The sequence below is a fragment of the Eleginops maclovinus genome, chromosome 17 (genome assembly GCF_036324505.1).
Source record: "Eleginops maclovinus isolate JMC-PN-2008 ecotype Puerto Natales chromosome 17, JC_Emac_rtc_rv5, whole genome shotgun sequence".
NCBI classification, from domain to species: Eukaryota; Metazoa; Chordata; class Actinopteri; order Perciformes; family Eleginopidae; genus Eleginops; species Eleginops maclovinus.
Window position 1 is genome coordinate 5,225,627 of NC_086365.1, and position 15,382 is coordinate 5,241,008.

At 41.8% G+C, this 15,382-nt stretch overlaps 1 protein-coding gene and 1 long non-coding RNA gene across 4 annotated transcripts in view; one reads left to right on the forward strand and one right to left on the reverse strand.

Annotated features, from left to right (window-relative positions):
* The first annotated feature begins 492 nt into the window (after positions 1-492).
* Positions 493-14,181, forward strand: LOC134879079 (uncharacterized). Of its 2 annotated transcripts, XR_010167777.1 has the most exons (5): positions 493-4,684; positions 10,608-10,694; positions 12,730-12,778; positions 13,453-13,502; positions 13,836-14,181. It is a non-coding gene; the product is annotated as an uncharacterized LOC134879079 (long non-coding RNA). The 2 variants fall into 2 exon arrangements; XR_010167776.1 differs by lacking the exon at positions 10,608-10,694.
* Positions 5,262-15,382, reverse strand: part of anks1b (ankyrin repeat and sterile alpha motif domain containing 1B) — a 198,927-nt gene continuing 188,806 nt past the window's right edge. For both annotated transcript variants that reach the window (XM_063905367.1, XM_063905368.1), the window contains 5 exons: positions 13,862-13,948; positions 12,252-12,389; positions 11,989-12,156; positions 7,616-7,707; positions 5,262-6,515 (listed from right to left, as the gene is read on the reverse strand). In XM_063905367.1, the coding sequence (XP_063761437.1) occupies positions 6,467-6,515; positions 7,616-7,707; positions 11,989-12,156; positions 12,252-12,389; positions 13,862-13,948 (534 nt within the window). In that variant the 3' untranslated portion in view covers positions 5,262-6,466. The remainder of the gene's footprint in view (positions 6,516-7,615; positions 7,708-11,988; positions 12,157-12,251; positions 12,390-13,861; positions 13,949-15,382) is intronic.

The following is a 15,382-nucleotide window of genomic DNA, read 5'->3' on the forward strand; positions in this document are numbered from 1 at the left end:
TGCAGCTTCACTTTGTGATAAAAGGAAATAATGTGAGTTTAAGAAACTGTTTCTTTATATATACTTCTTGGTGCAGCTTGATACCCTTCCTCTCTCAGCTCGTGTTTTCTTAATTCCTCGTTGCATAAACAGTGATTTTTGTGATCTCTGCTATGCTGATTTTTCCTGTACTGGAAAGGTGACATAAGCAGCTTTATGGGGCTGCTTGTCGGGTTGCTTTGACTCCTCGGAGATTGCTTGCTATGAGCCAGCAGCGTCATCTCAGCTTTATGTTTTTTAAGGAGCAGACGTCAACCTCCGCTCAGATGTGGCAGCCAGGACGTTAGCTCTTATCGCAGTCGTGCCAGTTGTAGTTTTTGTGTTTATCAGGGTAGAGCAACATGCATCTCTGACACAGTTTAACGTCACCTACCTTTCTTCTCTCTCTCTCTCTCTCTCTCCGCATTCAGCAGCACAAAATGTGGCAAATTGTCCTTATGTAAAAGACTTCCTCTGAGCCGTTCTGCTGCGCTGTCAAATCTCATTTTGCTGTAGCACTTAACCTACATGCTGATCCTCTACCCATTTGGAGCTTTCAGCAGACCCAAGCAAACAAACACGGATTGAACTTCTCTCAGATGCTGGCTCCCTATGCAAATTCAGAGAACACAAACTTCATGCACATCTGCAGTTGTTTGCAATCAGCCCCGAGGTCTGGTTGTTGTGAAAACAACAAGATGTATTTATCGACTGCTTTTTGATTGATTGTTTCCTTCATTTTTTCAGCAACAATGCCAAACATTCAGAGGTTGCAGCATTTAAAAGATGAGTATGACACATGTTTATGATACACAGTTTATACTTTTTAAAGCATATCCAAATACTTTAGTGTTTTGGACTTTTGAATTTGAAGACATCATCTTAAAATTCGATCCATGAGACTTAATATCAAAATATTCTACTGAGGTGTGTTTAGCCAACTCAATAAACCAACCTGTTTGAAAGTTCAGTGTCCATCCAATAATAAATACGTGGTTAGAAATAGTTTTGTATCTTAATGTTTAGTTTTTAGTACAGTACACTAAAGTTATCAATATTGTGAATCATATCGCAGAGCAATATCTGTGAAAATCATCTTACTTTTTCCAAATCGTGCAGCACTAATGCATCATGATTTCCAGCTACTCTTTCACTTCTCTTAGAGAAATGGGCACAAACACTTTTCGGGGTGTTTGTGAATGTTACTTTTGGAGGATAGTGCAGAGTTGTTTTGTCCAACTTGTTTCTTTGTACTCTTCTGAGATAAAGTGTGCCAGAGTCTCCTGTGAAATGAGCGTGTGCGCTCTCTCTCTCTCTCTCTCTCTCTCTCTCTCTCTCTGGTGTATTAAAGAGATAGAGTTTCATTATTTGGCCAACTATCCTCCCTGTGTCCAGCTTTATCAGCCAAGCAGAGCCCAGCACGGTGTGTATCTGTGTGCTCACCTTTTGTGAAAGTATTTTGCCGAGGGAGTTTATTCCTTTATCACCCACTTTCTGGCAAGTCGGTTCCATATTGGAGAGTTTCAGTCCGTTATGATAATGTAGGAGCTGTTGCAGCACATCTGCCAGGTGCAGAAAGTGTGTTTTGTGTTCTGCCAGTCATTTAGCAAATGCAGCAAACTGTCTTTATGTAAAATAGTTTTACATAGATCTTTTCACTCTCTTCCTCTGCTTTGTTTGTGTGTTGTAGACATATACATGTGGATTTGAGTCTGTATAATGAATGATAAACAAAGAGGATTTGAATGTTAATGCGATCACAGACCTGCATTACCCCCCCATGGGTTCATTAGTTCTCTGGTTGAAGCCGACCATATTGAATGAATGCCAGATAATATTGTGCTTGTTACACAAGCAATTTTCCATAGTCGTCTCATTTATCTGTTAGCCGTGGGCAGTACACACCATCTGGAAACTTGGCCCACTCCCACAGTCTCACACAGACAGAAAACAAAGCATGTACTCTTCCTGTTTTACACATGACTGCAGAAGTCCAAGAAATCAGTGTCTCATTATGAATAGCAAAGTGATTTTCAGTCAGAAATCCACCGTTGTTCTCCATGTGTTCCTCTCATCCTCCACAATTCTGTCCTCATTTTCCTGTTTGTTTTCGTTTAAGTCCTTTGCCTCCAACTCTGCCAGCAGTAGAAATAAAATCGAGCTGCTGGAGCCTAAATACTGAATCTCTCTCCACTCCTAGTCTAATTTTCCAGAAATAATGTCTTATATTACCTCCCACTCACATCCCGCAGTGGTCTGCTCTTTACAAACAATAAAATGTTCTGTCAGTTTTTATCAGGATTGGCGCTAAATCTTCAGGAGGCCAATATGCGGCAGCGGCAGTCTTTTCTCTTCTAATCTCAGAGAACAGCCAACTGATGGTAACTGTAGATTGTGAGCCTTTTCATCCAGAGGTTTATAGCTCATCACAAATGCTTGTTCAGCCTTTCAGTGGAAATGTCAGCCTACTGTAGTTTAATAGACCCTCAGCCACAATCGCTCATCCTTACCTTCACAGATTTTTTAATTTTTTATATGGCTTGGTAGTGATTGGTTGGTTTGTAAAACAAGAAACATCATTGGTGATAATCTACTGCGCTGTAGTTAACTCTGCAGTTCATATCTGTGGAAAATACTGGAATGTACTTGTTGCTGTATTTCTGAGACAGCATTAACCTTTAGCCGATATCAACAATCTACTTATCATGTTTGATTCCTTTAAAATTCTTATCAGATGTTCTTATTGAAATGTTTAAATGACCTAAACTCAAGGTTCAGAACATCCAGCAAAACCATAGGTCAAATTTTCAATGGCGGCCTAATTCAAGTTCAGAGTCTGTGGCCTTGATATCAATTTCGGATAAATATGTATTTGACATATTTAGGCTGTTGTTATGATCTGCCGCCACTGATGTTTCTCATTTTAACCGTCAAAAACAATGCTTAACAATAAGCCTGAAATCACTTCCTGACTGTAGGGCTGCAATTGATTATCAATTATTCATTACCACAAGTAACCAGAGCTCAAAGACAAACAGTCCAAACCTGAAATGTATTCAGTTTACAAATACTGTATATAAAACAGAGAAAAGCAGAAGCCAGCAAATGTTTGGCATTTTGGTTTATTAATGACTTAAATAATAATTAAATGCCAGAACTGCATTTCATTTTTGTCAGTGCAAATCAAATGTAACTGTAATACAATGTTGGTTACAGTAATATATTGTAAATATAAGGAGTACGTTATGCTTATGAAATTGTTACATTATTTGATATGACTTGTAGCAGCTACATCATGCAAACAGCTCCTGTTGACCAGAGACCCTTACCTTTGCCTTCCCCCTGTAGATCCTTTCAAAGTACAGTGCACTGTGATGATGGGTTTAGTTTCTGGCTGCGAGTTCTGTCAGTCAAATCCAGGCGGGCCATGTGGTGGGACAGCCAGAGGGGCTCAGAATCCAAACCCTGCCAGACTCTTTGTGTTTGTTTAGTGAAATCTGTCATTACTGAGCTTTATGGGAAAGAGATGCGATGGAAGTTGCAGCTAACATGTGTGTCACAAGTGTGTGTCGAGGGTGGCATTTTTAGTTAGAATAATATTAGCTCCTCTTCTTGCTGAATTTGTCTGAAATTATAGGCAAAAACCTTATTGTGTCCTGGGGGTCTTACCCACATTGTCATAATTGATTTCTCCCACCCAAGTCCAGACAGATAGCGTGTACCTTTGCATTAGGTTTGTTGATACATTAGCACCCATCCATCCCCTCATTGGTTGCTGCTGGCCTGGTTAACTGGCTATCTATTGTTGCAGTGTCAGTGTGCTGTTTGTTATTTTAACATTACACAGAGGTTTATGAGGGATGCTTTCATTAATTTGGGTCACCATGGAAACATAGCAGCTGGTCCATCTTTACCGCATGTATTAATGTCGATCGGTTGATTAAGTGGGTGAAGACCTCTCTCCGAGTCGATGTATCTCTGAACTGTGTTGCTGTATTAGTCACACAAGAATAGCTGTCAGGATTGTAAAAGCTTCACTAATTATCTGATCATCACCGTTAATCCCCTCTAAGGTCTTTGGTAGATTATTGATTTTTGGAAAAACATTTGAAATGATCACAGGGAGGGATATTTGGAATATCAATTGTATTTCCTTTTTTGGATCCAGTATCACCGAGATGTATGAATATTCAACACTAAGTCACTTTGAAAACCAAGAGCACGATGGCATTTTGGATCGAGCACAGGGATTTTTTTCAAGAAGAGTAAAATTAAACTGGAGCAACATCACCGAAACAGACTGCCCCTTACAATCTATTCTCTAGGTGTTTCACAACAATTAACACTCTTTATGCATCACTAATGACTTTCACAACCTCAGTGTGAATGACCCACCTTAGGTAATGTGAGGGAAAAACATATCCCCTCATGGCAAAAAACACATTAATGTGAATCAATATCCTACCTATTCATACCAGGTTTTTAAACAAGCTAAACACATATTTCTTTCTCTCATCCAGCAAGAAATCCTTAACCGTGGAGTTGATACATTAAATAGAACTAAAATAAGAACAGTTCCTAATGTTTGAATTCTGTCTTCATGTTAAGTTGCAGCGAGGGAGGAGGAGCGTCATCCATCCCAGCCTGCTACTACATTCAGCATGAGGTAAATGACTCACATCACTATTCTATGTAAGTTAGTTTGATATCAGCTGGCTTGGATGAAGGTCTTACCTAACATCAGCCATTTAATGCATTTGATTTGATAAAACACTGTTCCAAAGAAACGAGGCAAGACAAGCAATCAGGCAGGTTGCAAACACACCCTCCGGTTGAACGTTAACATTGAATCAAACAGTTCGTCGTGAAATCCAACCTTGACCTTCTGTAGCTGCACCCAGATTTTGTGTTCAATAAGGGATTATTACCTACATTGTGGATGCCAATGTTTAAATAATTTAATGTATTGGCAATTATCTGGGGCTAAATATATTTCAGCCAGTTGTTATGCATCTTTAAATGTAGCTCAACTCTCACTGAGGATGTTATTTCCAGATCTCTGCATATACCTTGGCAAATGCAATTTCATAATGGCCAAAACTATAAAAACAGGACAAGAAGTAGTAAACTGTAGAGTAACCTTTGAATAGGTGTGCTCAGATACTTTCATAGTAGAAGTGAAACTGTATAATACCTCTTAATGTAGTGAAAGCAATAACTTATGACACCTTATGCGTTATGAGTTATGGTTTTTACAAGTCATATTTTATTCCATGTGCTTTACAAGGATATAAATAATGGCCAAAATTACAAAAATCAGTGTGCTGGAAGCCCAAGCATATGTACATAAGTTGGTCAGCAGGGATGTCACCAAATAACCCATTTTCACTCAAAATACACTCTACCTCATTCTTCTTATTTTAGTTCCCAACCTTTATTGTGGTACCTTGTTTCCAGTGCCATGTACTGCAAATTCTTTATTCTTTTCTCTTTTACATTACATGTATGAACAATGAGTTGGCAAAATATCTATGTACATCTTATAATCGGATAATGTCTCATCCAAATAAAACAGTAATACTGCGTTTAAAATAGTACATCTGCTAGATAAGTATAGCCCCATGAGAAATGAGGGTTGACCTGACAAGAGTTAGCTAGCCACCTGCAACATTCACTCTGTGTACAATATGATCATATGGTTCAGATTTTAAAGGATGGCCATCGTTCTCAAGCCCAAGGTTTTCATCATCATATCATAGAAAAATAATGTAACATTAAGACAACAGTAGACAAGAATTGCACAAGAATAATCATAATCATCATGGTAATATAATACTCTCATATTCAACATTAAAATGTCGGGCAATACGAATAGAATACTTTTTTTTTTTTAAACGCTAGATGCTGTTTTGTTCACATAGGTTAAATATCCGTTATAGGACAAACCTGTTGCATCTCTAGCGTGTTGCAGCTAGTCCAATCACATTTACACAATTGTGCATATATCTCTGTATTATTTTCTGACTTTAAAGAAAATAAAAAGACCAAAAGAGCCAGCCAGACGTCCTCAAACCCATGCCCATTCTTACACTGATACATGCCCAGTGGTGCCTTTAGCGAGTCCATGTCTGTTAGCAACAGTTGCCCTGTAAACATACTTAGTTTCCATGGAGGCGCCGTGACCGCCCAAAAGTTCACAGGTCACGCCTCCCAGGCGAGCGCATTAAACATCCCGCTGAAGAAAGTTGAGGCGGCTTTCAAATAAGTGTACATTCAGAGCAGACCGTTGTCTGTTAGTGTGTAAAGTCTGTCATATGTTTACTGTGTCAAGCATCATGTGGAGGAATGTTGTAGTCAACCTTAAACACTGTGGAGTAGCATCCATGTTTGTAGTCCTTTGTAGTCCATTTTGCATTGTATGTGAGACAAGGTCCGTGTTTAGGGCTGGCTACATTCTTTGCATTCCACAGTAATAGACATGAGCGTCCGGCATTGCCCTGCAAATGAGATGACATCACTTATCGAGAAAGCCCTCACACCCCGCCTCTCCACCGGCCCCCCTGCTCAGCAAATCCAAAATGGCCACCATGCGTCTCACAAGCCACATGCTAAACCTTTTACATACAAGATCGCCCCCCCCCCCCCCCCCCCCCCCCCCCCCCCCACATAGAATATGGATTATGGCCAGGGAAAAATCCATCTGGTTAAAATAATTCTGAACAAACACACACACACATGTGCTATCAAAGCAAACAAAGAAGTCTAAAGTTGTTTGTTAGTACTTTCAAAAATAATCTGATATAAAGAATCAAAAAGTTGTAATACATTCTAGTAGCCTGCTGGATGAACCAGTTTGAGTCAAAGTTAGACTGTGCTACATCACCTCTCCTCTTTGATTAAAAATGTTTAAAGTGTCAACCTTCCTCCAGTTGTCACGTTTGGACAAGAGCCCTCGTCCTGTCAGCGCCACACTGGGCTCAGACAGCTACAACACTGTCACAGCTCTTAGCAGTATTCTGGTTACAACTCTCATTCAAGTTGTCAGGGGCAGTTGGATAAAGGGGCTGTAATGCAGAGAAAAGCGAGGGATGGAGGCAGTCGAAAGAGAAAAAAGTGGAGAGAGACGAAGCCAAACGGTTGCACCCATCAACAGGAAGTAAGAAAAACAAGAGGCTGAAGCAGAACAATCCACTGGTTGGACGCTGACTGACTTACAAACAGGAAGTGGAAAAACTGAGCTGACCATTCACCCTACAGGTGGAGACAGAGAAGTGCACCACAGCCCTGGGTTCAAAGGTCATGCGCCAGCCCTGCAGGCAGGAGAAAGAGGCCAGGGCCACAGAGGGGGAGAGCAGAAACAAAAGAGAGAAGAAGAGACAGCGCAGCGCCAAACGTCATCATGCAGTGGACAGGCTCGGCTAACGGGGGCGGGGCAGGATGTTTCGTTTTTTATTTTTCAGCCGGTGAGGTGACGCGGCGGCGTGCGTCGCTCGTGCCCAACTCCGGGGCGGGGCCCCAGTACAGGGCAACCTCTGAAAGGCACACACACACAGGAGTGGACAAGGCGGGTGTATGTTAGAAAATAGTGGTCTCGTACTTGGTGTTGACTCCTCTCTTGGCCTCCTGACCCGGCTCCACAATCCACGGCACGTTGGCGTGGCCCTTCTGGTCCATGGACGGCTGCTCCATCTGATGCACACAGAGAAGGGAAAGGAGAGTTGTTGGAAAAAGTGCCATAGTATTTTCATCAACCTGCATGTTCTCAATTTTTAAAGTACTCCACTTTACTGTTGACACATGTTCAATGCAAACAGCTGTTACTGTTTTCTTACACTGAAGAGAGCATATAACGAGACAATCTAATGCTAATATAGTCACCAAACTCAGAGTGAGACGGTAGAAGGGATGACATGGAGGATGTGCTGCTTACAAAGTTATGTAATGGAGGAAAAAAACTGAAATGTGAGAGGGAGCTGAGATACAGATCACAAATGAGAAAGCAGAACAAAGATCATAGACAGAAAGCTCACAGTCTCAATAGAGAAAATCTTATTAATTATAATAATAATAATAATAACTCAATTACCATGTGCTTTTTTGCAGCATTGCATCCTAGCAGTTGCCTGATGCCACAGTGAAGCTATTCAGAGCCAGGAGACCAACCAAACAATGCACATTGCTTCAAAAATAACCCCAGCAACCGATGACGCGGCTAGGCTAGGTTTTGTTGCTGAGGGTGAGGGTGAGAGTGAGGGTGTTTTTCCTCCATTCTTTTGGTTCATCTTCAGATGATTTGGGCAGAAGGCAGACCTGATGTGAGAGCTACACTTTTGATAGAAGAAGATTACATTTGTCTTTCTAAGCAATATATTTATAACCTTAATATTTTATAAATGAGCATTACAGATCTACTTCTGGAGTACACAGGGTTAATCTCAGAGTTCTGCAAAGCACTAACAGAGCCATGTTTCTCTTATCTTGTCTCAACACACTGCTCCGGATACAAAACGGACACTAACTACAGTATTGATCGAGTTTCTATCCTCTCCCTCACTGCCAGAAGCTCGGACAACCACAGAAAGACCCTATAATCTTGTTATGGGGGTTACAGGATTAAGGAACAAACACACTTTTCATCTCACTGCAACTCAACACAGCCAGGATTAGTCTCAAATTCATCAACCGCACATGAAGCTGCTGAACGAACTGCGCCTGTGAAATAAGTTTTATATCAACAACCGCTCTGGGGTTTGTGCTGAGGGTGGGAACGTAAGGGAACTTGTAGGAATGCTGCAGGAAATCACACTGAGGGATTTGACTCTGCAAACCTTCAAAGGACATCAACCTCAATTATGCTGATGCAAAAACATGCTATATTGGAGTCTACTGCACTTAGCTCATTTGAATCATTTTGTTAGCACACTGTACGCTCTGGTACTGCAGTCTTCTTCGGAGGACCCTTTAAAAATTTGACTGCCGTGTGTGCAACATGAAAATGTGGATGAGCAGCAAACATCAGCAGATCAGTAGGAAAAACACTCAAAGCAGAATAGCTCGTTCCCAGCATTTAATGGAGGTTTGAATGCAGCCTGTTAATAAATATAGTTTTATACTTATTTAAACATTTACCATCTTTAAGAAGGCTGTGTTTTCCCATGAAGGGGTTGAATGAGTGCTTGGGGAATATAAAAACAGAGGCACTAGTCGAGTTCATCTCTGTATTAACTGTAAGAAAAATTTAAAAAACTGGTATTTCTTTTACTGGTATTTATAAAGGGGGGGGGGGCGTAGTAACTAAATATGCGACAGACAACACTCACTGCAAACGGAACCACACGAGGATGCAGAGTGAGTCGACTTAAGCAGAATAAAATGGAAGCACTTACAGGCGACGCTTTCTCCTTGACTAAAATAAAAAGAATCATGTGGAAATAAAGAAGAAGAGAAGGAAAAGCGTGGAGGACCTGTGACTGAGCTTTGTGAGGAAGATGGAAGAGTCGAGGGGGAGGAAGAGGAGGGTGGAGAGGAGGCCGGTGAGGGGTGTAAATGTGACCCAGTGACCAGCGGCTGACGGGGGACATGATGACCTACAGGGGCAGAGGTCATATACAGGTCAATGTGCGCCTGCTCAGCAACAGCAACACCCAAAAACAACAAAGCAGCACGGCAAAGGCACAGAGCATCTGCATGGCAACAACACTCCAAAACCATGGCAACAACATGGCAGCAAAGTCATCGTCCTGGCAACAGCGTGGGACAGCAGCATTACTGCAATACAGTAAAACTAAAGCCGGAGCAGACCATGTTAGGCCACACTTAAAAAGCAACTCCTGCAGGACAAAAACACTCCCAGCAAGACGAATAAAACATCACTCTGCAAAAACATGTACACAAGCCAGACTCATGAACAATTTTGAAGGTGAGGCAAGATAGCTTGTGGTTCAATTTCATTTTCAGAAAGTGTAAATGTATGATTCGAAGACCACCAACATATAACCGTCTGCATGGAAACAAGCTATTTCCACTTCACTGGGATACTTCAGAGGGTAAAACTCACTCATACAGGGTTGGGGTGTATTTCAGTTCTGAAGCTACACTCCGATTACAACAACATGCCGACGCTAATCACAGACAATAGTCACATCGGATGCGGTCACACTCATGAGGGCAAGTTAAGTGTGTGTTGAGGGAGATCTACAAGCGGATACGCTCAGATAACACACAACATCAAAATGAAAAGGGAGGGTGTGGAGAAACAGGTACTTGTGGGCAGAGCCACGGTATTTTATAGCGGGGGGGGCAGGATGGAAATTATAGCTTGCAGGTGGCAGGAATATAAAGTGAATCCTGCAGCATCTCTGCTCCCCACAAGCCATTAACTACACACCACCTACAGAGAAAGGAAATGCAATTAATGGTTAATGTAACGGTTGCCGACTCAGCAGGTTGTGTGTAGACATGTCATCATCCATCATCTCTGTAAGCACAAGACCACACACAAGCTTTGCAACAACACACAGCAGTAAAGCAAACACACACACGTTGCATGTCTTTTTAAAATCTTTTCTCCTCCTCTCGTCTTTCCTCAGCGCCTCACATTGCGCTCTAACTTTAGAAAGCAAGGCCATTCCCCTGAAGCCTCAGATTCTCCATCACCATCTCTTCCATGACTCACAGTATGTAAATGGACTTAAATCTGGTCTGCATGCACACTGATATAGCAGGCCCCGTAACTCTATATGGGCCCTTTAGACACACATGCCGCTGTGCCAGCTGATGCGTGTCTGCTGCTGTGGAAGTGTGTGAGCGGGACTATTTTAACGCTGTGTCGGGGTTAATGGGAGGTTGACAGGTTTTCAGATAGACTTTGTGACGCTGCGGTTGGCGGTGGCCTCGAAAGGTCAAACACGTTTGCACATATGCACACACAGAGGAATGATGATGAGGAAGACAAGATTCACAACGCTAGGGCGGGGATTAAAGAACCACTCAAGGAACCCTGTGCCTTTTTAGTACCACTCATAACGTGAGATAGCTAGGTCCTGTTTTTGTTTTCTATCATCAAAAATAACCCATTTTTCGTAAAATAACACAGTTAATGCTTAAATATAGATGAATGATCTTACCCCACAGTCACCTTTTCCAAACCTACCAAACAGAACAGGGACGTGTACTGCAGCTTTGTAGGACTGCCAATGGAAAACATGAAACACGAGACAGAGGCAGATTGGTTTGTAGTTTCTACGCACATGTTGCAGTTTTGGTGTGACTACCAGAGACCCCAGCATTTGTGATGAGAAACTGATGGACTGAAATGTCAATATCTAATCCTTCATACAAGGCTGCAGTATGTGGGAGTCTTCCACATCCTTTATCTTCTTACAGACAAACACACACACAGAGCGGGGCGAGCCAAGCAAGCCTCCCCAGAGCTCTATGAAAACAGGCCTCATCAATCAGCCCTGTGTGGAAGAGACTGCAGGGACGAGAAGACCGAGCGGACGCTTAACAGATCAAATATCCACCTAACCCTCTGCCACAGTGTATGCTGTGAGGAGACTCACAAACAAAACACAAGCAGTCTGGGATCATCCAACCTAATGCACGGCGGCTGAGCGGGGATGAGAGACATGAACCAATCAGAGAACAAGGGGGAGAGTTATGGACAGATTGCAGTGTCAAGGGACAGATTTGATGGGATGATGGTTAGATTTGATTGGAAGCAGGGTTAAGAGCTGTTATTAGAAGTGAAAATCCATCCTATAACACAACTTTCATAAACAATCAGTACATCTTTTAACAGCTTATTATATAGCAGCTTTAAGATAAAGAGGATCCAGTTGAGTTCTCTGCAGGGAACTTCAAAAAAAGCACAACATCCTATTTTAATTAACATTCTTCTTTAAAAGGTTGCAGGTGTTTAGGATGGATTTTCCTCCACACAGTGCGGCTGTGTGACGCGATGCTTACAGATTTGCGGATGTTGATTCGAGGTTTGGGGACAGGTTTACTGGGCTTGCTGTCGAAGCTCTCCGGCAGCGTGGATGAGCCGTGGCCGCTCTTCCTTGCCTGCAGGGCCAGCTGGTAGGCCACCTCGAAGGCTTGGCCCAGGGTCAGGATGATCTCATACGCCAAGTTCTGACGAGACGATAAAAACAAACACACGGGCGTCAGAACACTACGGGATGTTAAAGCACCATGCATGGGATCTGTGACACAGTGTCGGTACTAACCACATCAAATGCAGTGAAGACGTGGCAGTAGTGGTGACTGGACTTGAGGTCTTTGGTGATGTAGGCAAATGTAGACAGATCCTCTGGATCCTGAGCCGCACACGAGATGTTACGGATCTCATGTTCGGCTATGATGTTCTGCAGGAAAGGAAGGAGCAGCCAGGACAGGTTGTTTATTATTTCCTGTGAGCCACTTCATGGAAAAACAAATCTGATTTATTATTTATTATTATTGTTTCAATCGCACACATCCCAAAACCATAATAACTATAGTTACATTTTGGTTTGACTGTTTTCTGGAGACATTGAGTTTGAATATGTCCTCTGGTAATGTCACACTGCTGTCTGTGTGTTACTTTAATTCTCAGTGCTGTAAATCAAACAAAGTCAAAGCCCACAATTGCTATACTGGATTGTATTATATTTATCTTCAAAAAGTATCTTCATCAGCCTATTGATTGTTTGTTTTTGTATACAGGGACAGCAGATCAGATAAGGAGAGAGAATATGGAAGATGATGATTCCAGGTAATTTCCTGTCTGTGTTTCTTCTTGGATTATAACTAACCTACTTTAGTCTGTGCTCTGTGCTCTGTTGCCTGAGGAAAAAATAAAAATGTACTGATTATATGCAAATTGGGCTCATTTTCTGCTGGGTGTGTGATTTTGGAAAGCTGAGGCTTAAATAAATACCCTTTTGAAAGCAAGCTGCTTATAATATCTTAAATCTGTTCCTCACTGTGCCTTTATTACCCACCTGAGGGGGGTCAGACCCTGTTACACCTGTGCACAGGAATCACTACATGAGAGCAATAATTGACTCCTTATAGTGAAATTATTAGCCAGCTCTAAAAGATGTCAACTGCTTTCAAATAATTATAGAACTAAGACAACAGCCCAGACTCATTACACATTAAAAACGTTTTAATGTTTAAAGTTAGACGTGTTGGTAACCTCAAGACAAAGTCTTTCAGTAACCAGATGACTGTACAGAAAGGCTTGTTACTCTTATGTGTTATGTAGTTAGCAGTGTTTATACTAAATCATCATCCCTATCGTATTCTACTCTCACAGGCTTATGAGGGGCAAAGAGCACTTTAATGAAAGGGAGTTCATTTAAACAGGACTTTTTGGTGACTGTAATCAGTATGGTCATTTAGTTTTTTCCTCCTGTTTACTAACTTTACCTTCTCATTTTACAGGAACTAGTGCTGATGCTGACACAATGTTACTATGAATGGAGGCGGAAGAGGTGATGATGAACAGTGAAATTACCTTGAGTGTTGTTCTAGTAAAGTCAATTTTAATTTATAAAGTGCCATATCACCCCCGTTTCTGTACACTTCATTAAGGATTTAATGAAGTGAGTAGGCTGTGATTGATTTTCCTGCTTGTCCATTCCAAACTGATTATTGTTGTGTGTGTTGTTTGTGTTTTGCCCTCTTTTACACCTTATTGATTTTTTACACCATATTGTCCGTCAGGCTGCAGCAGAAGCAGCCCTCAGCAGCAGTGCATTTCTGACACCTCTGAATGTCACTCATGCTTGTGCTGGAGAGCCTGACCTTTCACGTGTTATTAACAGGAGGCGGCGCAGGAAGGACACGCTACCTTATTTGTGGCGTCGATGAACTTCACCCCTTTGTAGGACACGGAGAGGACGATGGTCGGCACCTTCTTCATCTGCTCTGTGGACTTCTTTGAGTTCATAAGAAGCAAGGAAGACAAAGATCATGAGAGATGGCATCTGAAGCAGTCAGTAGACAGGATAGCACAGGCATCAGTTGTAGTACTACACGTTTAACACTCCGTAGTCAAAATGTGTAATTGGTTCCAAATAAATGACTTTAGTTTGGTAAATTATTCATACTTTAATCCATTTTTTTTAATAAAGAAATAAAGCATGAGGTGGATGAGGTGTTTAAACAGTGTATTGATGATTTCTCCTTTATTACCCATTCAAATAATCTCCACAGGTGAAGGGTTCTTAGACATTTCTAAACCACATCGACATTAGTGCTGCAATAAGTCTATTAGCCACATTGGGCTCCTACTGTATATGTCTCAACATATTTACACATATTTAAGTTCATTCTGCTGGAGGTGCTGCGGAGAATGGTGTGATTTACAGCAAGGTGTCACCGTCCAAGCTGTCATTCTACCTGCCAACAGATCTTATATATCCAAAGGGATCGACGTGAGATGAGACTCTTCTGCTTTCTCAGAATCCCTTTATCTTGTTATCTCCTCAGTATCCGTGTAACTGTCACACTCCGTCCCTCATTTCTCCTCCTTGTCAAATCTACTAACTGCTCTCCTTTCTTTATCTGCTTCTCCTCTTTGTTGCGTTTCTTCCTCCCTGCTCGCAGTGTATTGGGTCGGCCTTGTCAGGATCAATGCTGAAGGCTGGCAGAAACCCAGCAGGAGGCTGTGAAGTTGGGATTTTAACATCCACATCTACCTCCACAGCTTAAAGATGCAGGGACAGATGTAAGGAGGAACGCTGGGATTGAGTGTGCAACTAAAGATGATGTGTTTGCACGGAGAAAATGGAGCGATATGATGTGTGTCTTACTGCACTTAATTACAGCCTGGGTTTGCAGCAAATGTGTGTCACACTGAGGAAGGAGAGGACTAGAAGAAAAGAAGATTCCCTCCAATGTGGCAACATAAATATAGAGACAGAAGGAAAGAGGGAGGAGGGGAGAGGAACAGAAAGCTTTGCTCATGAATATTAAAATGATTCTTCACACTGCAGCAGCTCAGGATAGAGATAGACGGTGTTACAGTCAAATATGGGAGATTGAGGAAGCAGGAAGAAAAGATGAGACGAACGCACAGGAGAGGAAGAAGAGTTGCAGCAGAACGAGAAGGAGATAAGTTGAAAGGCGAGGGTCGTGATATCAAACCACCAAGTAGGCAAGGATATTAAAAATGAATCCCTCAATACACTTAATCCACTGTCATGATAGGTTACCATTATTCTATTATTATTAGAGTTAGTGTGAGGGCACTCTTAATATGAGACTGTCCCACATTTGTGTACATTTAAGTGATATGGCCACATGCATTTAGGATTAATGTTTACAACTTGAGTTTTATTTTTGGGATCATTCAGACACCTTTTAAGCT